General features: G+C 42.6%; 1 protein-coding gene across 1 annotated transcript; it reads right to left on the bottom strand.

Annotated features, from left to right (window-relative positions):
- Nucleotides 1-2,040: 2,040 nt before the first annotated feature.
- Nucleotides 2,041-9,558, bottom strand: ntmt2 (N-terminal Xaa-Pro-Lys N-methyltransferase). Its single transcript, XM_070909576.1, has 4 exons — nt 9,360-9,558; nt 5,087-5,259; nt 2,820-3,072; nt 2,041-2,297 (listed from the first exon to the last, which is right to left on the bottom strand). The coding sequence occupies exons 1-4, from the start codon at nt 9,556-9,558 to the stop codon at nt 2,041-2,043; spliced, it is 882 nt and encodes a 293-aa protein (XP_070765677.1).
- Between the last annotated feature and the right edge of the window lie 3,874 nt (nt 9,559-13,432).

Below are 13,432 nucleotides of genomic sequence, written 5' to 3'. Positions count from 1 at the left end.
CAGCTGAAAGTCATTACGCCAAAACAATGTGCTGCTTCTACTGTTAGTCTGAAAAAAATAATAATAGTAATAATACTTAGGAGAATTACCATAACGATTTGAGAGGATCTCAATTATCTCGTGTGTTTTGAGCCCACTCTGGAAGATTGCAGCGCGGTCACTGTCAGGGGTGTGGACGGGCTGCACTGTAGGAATATTTAGAGAAAATTGCTCAGCATTTATGTTCCAGCCTTGATTATAATAGCCAACAGTGATTAGCCATCTCTAATCCTATTAGCCTTTGTTTGGAACATGAGATGAAAAACATTATATATGAAAAGAGCATTCAAAAATCATAAAACTACGTCCATATGCTTTTTATTTTGGAAAAGCAATGCCTTTAAGCAAATATACAGTAAGAAGCACTAAAATGTATTGATGCCGTTCTGGAAAGTGATATTTAAGCATGTAAAGCAACTTTAATAACTACAGTCTAAACGTGAGCACGGGAGAAATCCATATAAAATGACATAATTATTCATCTGCAATATTACAAGCAAAAGTATAAAACACATACTTTCATAAAAACAAAATCAATATTTACACCTGACCAACCTGTACTAAGTGTGCCATAGTGAACTGCATGCTGTGCTGAAAGGTGACATTAAGACCTGGCACCAACATGTGATCTGTATCTGGACATCTTCCCCACGAGCACAGGTTCATGTGGATGGACAAGCACAAAGTATGCATTGCAGTTGGAATACGGTCAGACCAGTGACCAGTTCGGCCAGACCCCATCTGGAGGCGGTCTAGCGTAAATGCAATTTGAGGCCGAAACAAGTTGAAAGGTCACCAGACCCCCCCCCCCTCTTTCCTGCTCGAGCTGCCTGTCAAAAAGCTGCAGACGAGCACATACAGCGAATGTATTAAGGGAGCTGGATGCAGCCTTGCCACTTACCCTTACAGCCAATTTGTCCCAGTGGCCACTCGCAGCATTGCAACAAAAACAAATCTTAGATCGACCCCCATTATAAAAGAGACTTGGAGGTTTTATGTTTGTAAAACCTTCCCCGGCCTAGAAAAGTGATTTCAAGTCTCTGTGGGCTGAACAATGTCTAAGCAAACTCATGCGTTCTTCTTCATGGTCAAAACCTGATGCCTACATTACAATGCAACTCAGGCACACAGTTTAGTCAGAGACTGGGGTGTGTTGTGCTAGTAGCATTAGCCTAGTTAGCAAGGCTGCTGAAAAGTAGCTAATGGATGTCTCCAGCTGTCTTCGTCTGTCACGTGACCCCGTGACCTGAACAAGAAGGCCTATTATTATTAATAGAAGGGAGTTTTTCTCTGCTACTGTCGCCAAGTGCTTGCTCATGGTGAACCTCTGTCATCTCAGGGCACTTTATAAATAAAGCTGCATTGAACTGTAATTGTCATTATTCATACAGCGTGTCCAGATACAGATCGCATGTTAATCATATTCAAAAACATGAAGCAGTATAGTTTTTAAAACAAATCTAACATGATACGTGATTGTTGTTGACATGTTGCATCTGTGCTGGAACATGTTGGATTTAGTCAAAAACTGACTCAAATCATTCACTCAGGGGAGAAACCAAACAGTAAATCTGAATGCACATGTTATTCCAATGATCCTCGTGGCTCCGACAGGAACAAGCTTCTCCCACAGTGGCACTCGGGAGAACTGAGGCTCTAACTTTGATGTCATCAAGATTCAAAGCCCGGAGGTGGTTGGCTGATAAATTACCGTCTGGCTTTGTGGACATACAGAGTGCTTCTGTAGAAGTTTGATGTCCACGTAAAAGCTTTATTTCATTTCTGTGTTGAGCAGAAACATAAAATTGCCATCACGCCGTTTCAGGATTTATCTCCTGATGACGTTGATTTCTTTCTGTGTTGCTGTAGACTTGATCACAAATCTAGACTTAAACAAAAGTGGAACAACATGTGAAATCAGCTTTAGGTTGGATTTTACTTTAGTTTTTGTGAAACGGAGCAACGACAATCAGAATCTTTTTTACACTAATAATGTCACTTCTATTTCATAGCAATCATCCAGACGGGCATGATGATCTCAGGGAAGCCTTCTTGCTTCTCAACAGCCAGGACCTCCAGGCCGGCCTTGGCGATGATGCTCCTCATGATGTCCAGGTGGCGGCTGATGCTGCTGTCGATGGGGTCCAGCTTGCAGCCCTGCCGCGCCATATTGTCCTTTATTATGATGACGCCGTTTGGACGCAAACTCTTCTTACAGCGCATCAGGAAGTTCATCAGGTCCTTGTCTGTTAGGTGGCCTGAGGAGAAAGACAGCCAATCACAACTGAGTTACCTGTCCCTTGTTGCCACTAGTTTTCCTGCTGGTGTACGCCAGCAGTTCATTGGTTGACATACTGCAGTCTGGTGCTCAAGACAGGCAGGGACATAAAAAAAGTGAAATATTATCTTTTCATTTCTTCCACATCCAAACAAGCAAACAAGGCCAGATGTCAGCAGCTCCTCCTGGAGGATCCCGAGGTATTTCCAGGCCTGATGGGATTATATCATCTCTGAGGAGTGACTCCTGTCAGGAAACTGTAAATCAATACTAGTCTCAACTGAAAAAAAGCTCAGTATCTCTTGGAATTATGTTCACATATGATGGTCAATTTACGGCCAATGCTAATGAGTACGTGCTCTTTAAGCAGCAGGTTGTTTTTAATGTAATCCTGGTGGTAGGGTTAAGATAAGACAGCACAGTGACAGCAGAAGCGCTCAACATGGCACCTCTCTACTAATGATGAACAGACTACAGATAATGAGATCCTTCTCATACTTACATGCCACCCACTGCATCCAGATGGCGTCGTACTTGTTTTTTGGAGGCGTGAAGTCTTGCAGGTTGTAGCAGTAGTAGGTCTCAATGCGGTCGGCGTCGTCACCAAGGTACTCCTCGTGCGCGTGGAGGAGGAAGTGCTCCATCATGTCCGCCATCTCCATTTTCTCAAACACAGGAAGGAGGACGCCTTTGGTCACACGGCCGATCCCGGAGCCACAGTCCAGGGCACAGTGTGTACCGGCCTTCCCCGGACCCTGTGGGTGAAGAACGGGGATAAATCATTCATAACTGTAGCACAATTCAGCCTTATTTAGAGGTTTATCTAGAGGATATAATACCTCAATTGAAGATCGTTTGCAATGAAACGGAGGCAACCATAAAACGAAGAGCTGGATTTATGTTGCACAGAAAGCTAAATGTCAGTTTCCCTGCAGCATGTTATTACCATATCTATAAGTCACAGAGGAGTCTATTCTTTCTTTTCTGTGTTGCCAGATGTCAGGCCTCTGTACCTCAAACGCACCGACAGCACAAACAAGCCGACCTCAGTTCCTCAGGGCAACCAAACTATGAACTTCACCACGAGGGAACAAAAAGTCACCTCACTTGAATCATGCTGGTTTTTCTTCCTTTTCATTTGGTATTCTGACCTCACTCCAACCCCTCCGCATCAGGGGCCCCAGTGTGTGATTGTATGAAAGATGGGGCCCCGAGGAGCTCTGTGCTTGTTACAGGAGGCTTCCTGGTTTCAGTGAATTACTGCCATATTGCTCCGTGCGTATGTAGCTCAGTTTAATCTGGATGTATTCTAAATCTTTTCCTTCTAACAGAGATGTCAGCTTTAAACAGGAGCTGTTCACAGCCGGGAGGGGGTGTTGGTACGGCATGACGTGTAGCTGAGCACACGTTTGCAGAAGAGTTGGTGGACGTTTTTTGGTTTATCACTCAGGGTCTTTGCATTTAAGTGAGGAGTAAAAAGTGAATTTCTGGGCATTAGATGCAGCTATCTTACTGACATGTAACACGCAGGTAAAGGTGTTGAAATGGAGAGCTTGAACTTGTTTGTGTGATGCATCTCAAAGGATCATGTCCTTGGGTTGGTATGCTGTGTCACATGGCTGTGGGGGTAAAGGTTTGCTGTTTTTCAGCCCAGACTTTTCTGTAATACAGTAATGTATATTCCAGTGTTGCCAGGTGTACGATAATGATCATATTTGTATGATTTTTTTATGATTAGGCCCAATGAAATGTAAGCTTTAGCCCCTCCAGCAATGATGGCCTTGTGAAACTTACACTAAAGCATACCCTGTAGCCTATCACGGTCAAGTGCTGAGAATAGAAAAGTGACATTTGCAGTGACATATTCAATGTACTGTATTGTATTAGCCAGCAGTGTGAACACTGTATCACAACTGAGCTGTGTTAACTCTGGGCTTGTTGTGTTTATATTAGCACCAGTGCAAAAGAAGCCACTTAGCCATCTGCAGTTGCTTAAAGCATCCAATCGTAGCAGTTTATAATTAGAGCTCCTGTAAAACTGATCCTCTAAATAACCCGGTCTCTGGGCCAAACCATTCCCCTGAATTAGCACTTGGACTCTCCCAACATCTAAAAAAAGCCCACGCATACACTCACTCACACTCACACACAAAGATGCAAGTGTGCACGCATACAAAAATGTTAAGACTCATGATATGCTGCTGGTAGCTTCATACTTAGCATACAAACATGAGAGTTCAATCTTCTCAACTAACTCTCTGCAAGAAATGGAATGAGCTTATTTTCCAAAATGTCAAACCTTTGCTTTAAAATGCATCCCCTTAGATCAATTATACATCACATTGCATCAGTTTATGAATCTATAGATATTTCTCAACAGAAAAGACTAATAAATATCTCGTCCTTCTCCACTATAAACACATTAAAAAGTGGCCATAGGACAAACTGGGCTGTTGGCTCAGCTTTTTCTGTATGGGTGTTTATGGGGCTGGCATCAAGCCTGTGCTACTATTAGAAAGTGAAGTGAGGCCTCCTCCCACGTGAAACAAGATGGAATTCTTTTTACACAGTCAGGATGATGAATTTCTCCCCCAAAATAGATTCTGACATGTATATTCAGAGATAGCTGCAACGGAGTAAATCGATATGCTGGTGGACAGTAGTCAGAGGACGCAGCAGAGCCTCTCAAATGTTCCCGGATCAGTTTGATCACATTGAGCCTTTTGATCTGTTGCGAACTTGAATGTGAGTTAATATCTCGTGACTCACCACAAACCTCTTCAGAAACTGCCGGGAACCCTCCAGGTCAACGTTGGATATCTCCAAAAAATCTCCCATCATGCCCTCCTCCGAGGCGGAGACGTCCTCGTAGAACTGCTGAGCTCTGTAGTAGAACTGTTTCTCTCCTTTAATGTACTCGCAGGTGACTGGAAACAGCTTCACTGTTACAACACAGGGACAGAGATGAAGGACGAGGAGGACAGAAGAGGGTTATACTCTGTCTGCTGGCAGCTAACAGTTCAACTCAAGACATGTAAATGTAATCTATTACTGCAGACAGATTCTGAATCCTGTTCATCACTGTCTTTCACTGTCCTCTTAGTCTCACCTCCAGCCACCATCACTGATGCTGGATGTGGTCAGAAATGTGCTGCGTTGCACCTGTAACCACAATCCGAATGAATCTTTAGTGTCTCACCAGTGATACAGATGTAAGATTTGACCTGTGTGTGGCTCCTCTGGGAAACATGAACGTGTTCAGTTCATCTGGCCACAAGATTTAAAGTGTAAAAGCGCCAGTTTTGGCCTGACGGTGGCGCTAACAGATCAGGTCAGGGGTGAGGTCAAAAACACTACCATTCATCCTCCGGAGACCATGAAAATCCAGACAAACATCAGCATCACAAAACAAAACAACTGCCATGGATGATTACCACATCTAATGTTATATTAGTGATTGCAGTTTCAGGCAGTCATAAAGAATCAGTAACAGGTTATTTCCAACTATAGATGCGACATGAAGCGGACTGCTCTGTATGACGAGGAACACTGTTCACAATCTCAAAGGAAATGTAGAATGATGATTTGATTACCAGAAGACTATAAATATGGACGTGCCGCATTACTCTTACACTCCGCTCAGCTGTTACATGATATAAGACAACATGCTGCTGGATTCATCTGCAATGTTGTGCATTTACAATCTTTTTAGGTTAACGATTAGCGAAAAGTTAATATTACTGAGAAACTGTGAACCTCAAAGGAGCCTCCTGTCACAACGGCAGATCTCTGTCGTGGTACATATTGTTTAATTATGTGTTCTTCTTTTATAATATGATGTCAGCGGCGTGCTGTGACATTAAGAAACTTAACAACTGGCTTCTTAAACTATCCCAGCCTCTCACTGCCACAGTTCTGCTGAGCTGAAATAAATCCTGCAGCATGAACGCAACATTTCCAGAGGCTTAGATGACACGTTAGATGACAGGGGGTGGAAGTGGCACTGAGGGGGGGGGGGTTCGTTGGGGAATGTCTGTCCGCTTGTGAAGGATCTCCAGTGGCAGAATTCATGACACCACAGTGAAACATTAAGAGGGGGGATTTATTTCCACCTGGACTCCCTCCTCCATGCTAGAAACATCAGGACGAGGCAGAGATCCAAGAAAGGGACTGAATCGTTCAGCACCTGGAAGTCACGCTAAAAACACGGCGTAGAAACACACAATTTATGGCAAGTGTCCACTTGGTTATGAAGTGTTTTGATTCTGTCAGGACATCAGGTTTGATTGGACCACCTAATGCTGTTTACATGTGACCACTCAGGAGGGCTTTCAGAGGAAGGGTAAGTATAGAAACATCGAGGGGGTGGGGGCAGTGTGACGACGTACAAGTCTGCCAAGGAAGTGCCAATCCAGTGCCACCGCGTTCTTCTATCTCGCACCTTCAAAGTGGACCAGCTCATTAGAAGTCGAGAGGCGAGACTGACCTTTGACCTTTGATGTAACGGGTTAAGACATCTGATCAAACACTCTGAAGATTTATTTCTGGTGTCTTTGGGCTAAATTTAAATCCAGTGACACCCCTTCAACCAGCGCACCGTATATTTATTTTAGGTTTACTACCTCTGCTTGACATTTACTGTATTAAGACATAAAAACAAAAAAAATATGTTTCATTCAGTTGATTTAAAGCTGTCACGGCTGTTAGTAAATAATCCGACCTCTCACTGTCATGTATAGCACTGACTGACATGAGTTAGAGCTTTCATGCTGGACATGCCATGCCATTAAAGGGCCTTGTATCATGTTAGTGGTAAGAAAGTAAGGCGTCTTTGAGCCAGAATGGCCAACAGGTCAGGATCTCCTGTTTCTGCAGCTTGTGGTCTCATGATGGACAAGTGAACACCGTCTATAACGAAGAGCAGCCTTCTGTCATGATGGAGAGCTTGTTATAGGCTTGTTAATTCACTGACCAGCAGATGTTACTCAATAAACATAACGTTTAAAGGGTTTGGTAATTCAACTCAGGACCACATTCTTACATTATATTCAGTGTAATATGCAGCTTCTGTTCCACTAGCTTTCGGTTTTCTATGTATTTTCACTTTAAGGATTTCTTTAATCATTCTGAAAAGCTGAGACATGAAACCATTTGTTTTAAACGGATATTTCAACCCTTACTTTATTAATTGATGAGAAGATCAACATTAATCTCATCTACGTGTTAGGTACAGAGCTGGGATCACAACATGGTTAGCCTATCTCCTAGCGTAGCATAAAGATTGGAAGCAGAGGGAAACAGCTAGCATGGCTCTGCCTACCAACAGCTCAGTAATGAACATGTTGTATCTCCTTTATTTAACCAGTACACAAACAGAAATGTAAAAACAACAGTTTGTGGTTCCAGGGGCAGTTACATGCTGGAACTACTTCCTGTCAAAGGACAGTCAGCGCAGTGACTGCGTGCAGCTTCCTGAGGTCTGGTCCTGAGGTTTCCAGGTTTGGTACCATCGTCTGTGTGTCTGTGTTCACAACGCTGCACAGAGGTGCTGGGCGGAAGGACACACAAACTTTAGCGGTGCTGGTAGGCCTTTTCACTTTGAACAGAGTCAGGCCAGCTGTTTCTCCTGATCCAGTCTTTATGCTAAGCTAGGCTAACTGCGTCCTGCGACCATAGGCTGGAAGATGTTTCTCACATCTGTTTGTGAAGCGCTCGAGTATCGTTCAGAGACATTTGGAGGGCTTATCTCTTTTATACATACACAGATTTTAACATTAGACAGTTCAGGTCGAGAGTCTCCCAACAGGAAGAAAAATAAACCAATCATTGATTTGAGAGGTGTGAGCCTCTACAACCTCTGGTTATTGTTTAAATCTAACAAAATGTTCTTTGTCAAAGCCAGATTATGTTCCTTTGGTCACATGTGACACAAGATAATGGCTCATTGAATGTCACTTCATTTTCCAAGATCCTCTGAGGTGAAGACGCTGATATACAAAACTGACAGACTTCTTTTTAAGCTGCATGGTCTTGCTTTAGGGTTTTCACATGTTACTGTCCTGTAAAGTATTAGATACCCATTTAGCTCAGAATAAGAGCTGAAAATCCCAGAAGCATCAGGTATCAGGTTTGAATTAAGGTGCCCTCATTAGCACTTACATTTATTGGAGGATTCACAATGCTCATGCTGTTGCACTTGCTTCTTAATACAGGAAGACTCATTAATCCCAAGTACATTTATATTTACATATTTACCTTTTAAAGATGTGTGTGCATCAATGCACGCTAAATGACAAGCATCATAAAACCTCCACACAGTTATTGATGTCAATGTCTGCAAAACAAGTATGTAGTAATTAAAAATACGATTTATATTCATCATAATGTAAAAATATATCTGATTTGCAGCAGGACAGTATTGGCTTATCCAATCCATTGCCAGTATTTTATCACAATTAGTATTAACCCTGCACACTTCACATTACTGCTCACACTTTCCAGAGTGCACTTTGTTTTTTATATTTTTTAAAGTACTTTCCCGTCCAAGTAGTCACTGTTATTCATTAATTTCACTACAGTATGTAAATCAACTTCAGATCGCAGTGAACATCAGGTCTGCTTAGATTTTTCTCAATCACTGTGGCATTATTATGGGTAATGCGGTAGAGTTTTCCAATCAATAAGCACTTTCACATGCATTACCTGGTGATGAATATGTGATTTTTAACTAATTAAGAACACGATGATTACTGAGCTGCAGGTTTAAAGCCCTCAGGAGTTATTTTTTATGAATGGAAACTAATGGTTGTCTGGAACAAAAACTGTAGGACATAAAATATGTTTTACTGCAAATGGTGTACTTTGGAAAAAAAAAAAACACCAGCAATGTTAAGTGATTTGTACTCATGCAAAAGCACAGTCATGCTTCTTCAGCTGTGCCCAATCCTTAATGGAGTCAAGGGTCAAGAAAAGGCTGTAAATGTTGACCTCTTGACTGTGCGACTGGTGTGAGGTCGGCCCTCTGTGTGGCCCTTCTTCTTACCCACAGGAGTCTTCTCCACCAGGTACAGGTAGCTGGCAAAGAAGTCGCTGCTCAGCGTGTGGTGCAGGTGGAAGGACATGCTGTGGCGACACATGGAGTCATCCGTCTCCTTCCAGCGGTCCCTGAACGCCTGATGAGCGGCCTTGTACGCCATGTTGGCTGATAAGCTGCTGCTATCATCTTCAACTGATATCTCCATGTTGGCTGTAGCTCCTTGTAGCGCCTCACAGAGCGGTGCTGCTATCCTGGGGGGGTTTGAATAGCAGAGGAGAGTAGCGCTCAGTGGTCACGGTGCCTGTTTGGGACACTGTTTCTCCAGCTGCTGCTATATCCGTCTAGCTGAGTGTTCAACACGTCTCTGCCAGAGTCCAAGTGATCGGCAGAGATCTCTTTCACGGGGCGGTGCTCAGGACGTCCCGCCGGCTTCACAGATCACCTGCTAGGGACACTGACATTGGAGGGTTGAGGGAGGGGGGGGGGCTGAGATATGGCGGGAGACGCCTGCTGTCTCAGGACGAACAGAAGCAACTGAATTTCAGGCTTTAAATTCCTGCAGCACATGAGAGCGCATACGTCCGACCTCACGCCCTTGCTGCCATATAATGTGCTCCTAAAATTAGCAACGTCTTCATGTTTGTATACACGGCTCCCGTTTTGTTCTGGCACAGTTCCTCAGACACCAGAGAACAAAGATATAATTTAGGCTCCAAGTCATCTTATTCTCTTAGTACAAAGACCAAACTGAACATGTGAGATCTTCATTGTATATTAACGATGTAGAACGAAGGGTTCTTCACAAACATACTCTAAGTCTTCAAGAGGGTTTAAAAACCGACATATTACATCACCTTCAAGTGAAGTCTCCAGTCATTGGTGTTAAAGTTGAATTTCAAGTCTTTTGGGTTTTTTTTTTTATATTCATCACGACTCTCCGGGTTTTTGTCTTTCAGAATAAAAACATGCTTAGCTCCCACTCAAACGCAATGATGATACATGAGAGGGGAAAAACAAAAAGGCATCAGACGTCAGCCCCCCCCCAGAGTCTCACTCTGACTGACACCTCGCCGTTTGACCTCAGGATGAGTTACAGTAGTTCAGCGATTTAAGTAGCTGTTGGTAGTTCCCATCCTTGACTTAACATATAGTTTGGTTTATTTAACAGGGGCCGTGCACAACACAGCCGTTGAGCCGGAGTTAACTACAAAGCTCATTTCCATCCGCGGTCCCTGGACAGGAAGATGTAAATGGACAGATGACGTGTTTAAACCACGACGGCTGCAGATGTGGTGTCCACAGGGCGTGCAAGTCTTATACTTTAGAATAAAACTATACATGTCTCCTTGTAACACCAGTAATCATTCAGTCAGTCAACAGGGAATACTGCATATTTTGGACCCCTAAGACAAATAATATTCTGATATATCCATCACGAGCCGCAGACTAAATTTAGTGTGGTGACATCAGCTGTCACTGACCGGTGCTGAGACATGCAAATACTTTGTAGAGAGCAGATTTACCAAGTTACAGTATTGATTACGCCTTTTTATGCTTATCTCTCACTTTAACTTCAACTTTAATTAACTAGATACGTGGTTGTTTATATGGGGAGTTGATAAGTAAATAAATCTGCATGTGCAGCGAGATCATTTCAAAACACATTTTGTTTCAAGGAAACAAATGTTTTAGGACTCAATAGACAAAAAGTTGATTTCACGGTGAATGTGATTTATATATTTCATATATTATAAAACACTCACTGTGGTTGATGTTAAGCTTTAACTGATGAACCGTGAAACAGAAAACTGAAGAGCGCCCACTTGTTGAATGTTGAACGTACACACACAAAGTATAAATAGTCAAAAGAGAGTTAAAGCCGGTCCCGGGTTGCATAACAAGCAGTGAAAGAAACCCCAAGTTCAAAGATCCTCTTTTACCTCATTCAGGTTCATGCTCAGAGTTATCTAACCCCGACTCACCCTGCACACCATCCATCATATCTGCAGACACCTGCCTTTCTAAAACAGGAAGAACTGCTTTACTCTGTTAGTAACACTGAAGAATTTCTATATTACTGACAGTAATACTGGTTGCACATCAAGCATTTTCTTTAAAAAGTGAGTGTACAGTGGCTTGCAAAAGTATTCAGCCCCCTTGAACTTTTCCACATTTTGTCACGTTACGACCACAAACAGAAATATATTTTATTGGAATTTTATGTGAAAGACCAACACAAAGTGGCACACAATTGTGAAGTAGAAAGAAAATTATACATGATTAAAAAAATAATTTACAAATAAAAAACTGAAAAGTACGGTGTGCAAAAGTATTCAGCCCCCCTGAGTCAATACTTTGTGGAACCGCCTTTTGCTGCAATTACAGCTGCAAGTCTTTTGGGGTATGTCTCTACCAGCTTTGCACATCGAGAGACTGAAATTTTTGCCCATTCTTCCTTGCAAAACAGCTCAAGCTCAGTCAGATTAGATGGAGAGCGTTTGTGAACGGCAGTTTTCAGATCTTGCCACAGATTCTCGATTGGATTTAGGTCTGGACTTTGACTGGGCCATTCTAACACATGAATATGTTTTGTTTTAAACCCTTCCATTGTAGCCCTGGCTTTATGTTTAGGGTCGTTGTCCTGCTGGAAGGTGAACCTCCGCCCCAGTCTCAAGTCTTTTGCAGACTCCAACAGGTTTTCTTCCAAGATTGCCCTGTATTTGGCTCCATCCATCTTCCCATCAACTCTGACCATCTTCCCTGTCCCTGCTGAAGAGAAGCACCCCCAGAGCATGATGCTGCCACCACCATGTTTGACAGTGGGGATGGTGTGTTTAGAGTGATGTGCAGTGTCAGTTTTCCGCCACACATAGCGTTTTGCATTTAGGCCAAAAAGTTCAATTTTGGTCTCATCTGACCAGAGCACCTTCTTCCACATGTTTGCTGTGTCTCCCATATGGCTTCTGGCAAACTGCAAACGGGACTTCTTATGGTTTTCTTTTAACAATGGCTTTCTTCTTGCCACTCTTCCATAAAGGCCAGATTTGCGCAGCGCACGACTAATAGTTGTCCTGTGGACAGATTCCCCCACCTGAGCTGTGGATCTCTGCAGTTCGTCGAGAGTCACCATGGGCCTCTTGGCTGCATCTCTGATCAGTGCTCTCCTTGTTCGGCCTGTAAGTTTAGGTGGACGGCCGTGTCTTGGTAGGTTTGCAGTTGTGCCATACAATTTCCATTTCCGGATGACGGATTGAACAGCGCTCCGTGAGATGTTCAAAGCTTGGGAAATCTTTTTATAGCCTAACCCTGCTTTAAACTTCTCCACAACTTTATCCCTGACCTGTCTGGTGTGTTCCTTGGACATCATGATGCTGTTTGCTCCCCAATATTCTCTTAACAAACCTCTGAGGCCGTCACAGAACAGCTGTATTTGTACTCAGATTAGATTACACACAGGTGGACTCTATTTAGTCATTAGGTCAACATTCGATCATTCAGCAATCATCAGGCAACTTCTGAAGGCAATTGGTTACACTCAGAGAAAAGGGGGCTGAATACTTTTGCACACCGTACTTTTCAGTTTTTTATTTGTACATTTTTTTTTAAATCATATATAATTTTCTTTCTACTTCACAATTGTGTGCCACTTTGTGTTGGTCTTTCACATAAAATTCCAATAAAATATATTTAGATTTGTGGTCGTAATGTGACAAAATGTGGAAAAGTTCAAGGGGGCTGAATACTTTTGCAAGCCACTGTATGTTTAATAATTTCAATATGTGGTTTTGAACATTTCATTCTCTCTCAGTTATGCAGATCGCCATCTTTGTCTGTTGCCCAGTTCTTTAAATTAATTGTCCACTGTCCAATGTACCATAAATGTTCACTATAAACTTTAACAATCAGGTCAACATGTTAATGTGTCCAACGGCTTGATTTATGACCAAATACCAAAACTAATGATATTCCCAATACTACACTGCTGAAGTACTAATGCCACACTGTAAATACTCTGTTACAGTAAAAGTCCTGCATGTCAAGTCTGTGAGTATCATCAGTAAATGTCCTTAAAGTCTTCC

This window comes from Enoplosus armatus, chromosome 7 (assembly GCF_043641665.1).
Source record: "Enoplosus armatus isolate fEnoArm2 chromosome 7, fEnoArm2.hap1, whole genome shotgun sequence".
NCBI lineage: Eukaryota > Metazoa > Chordata > Actinopteri > Centrarchiformes > Enoplosidae > Enoplosus > Enoplosus armatus.
This window is presented reverse-complemented; position numbering and strand designations above follow the sequence as displayed.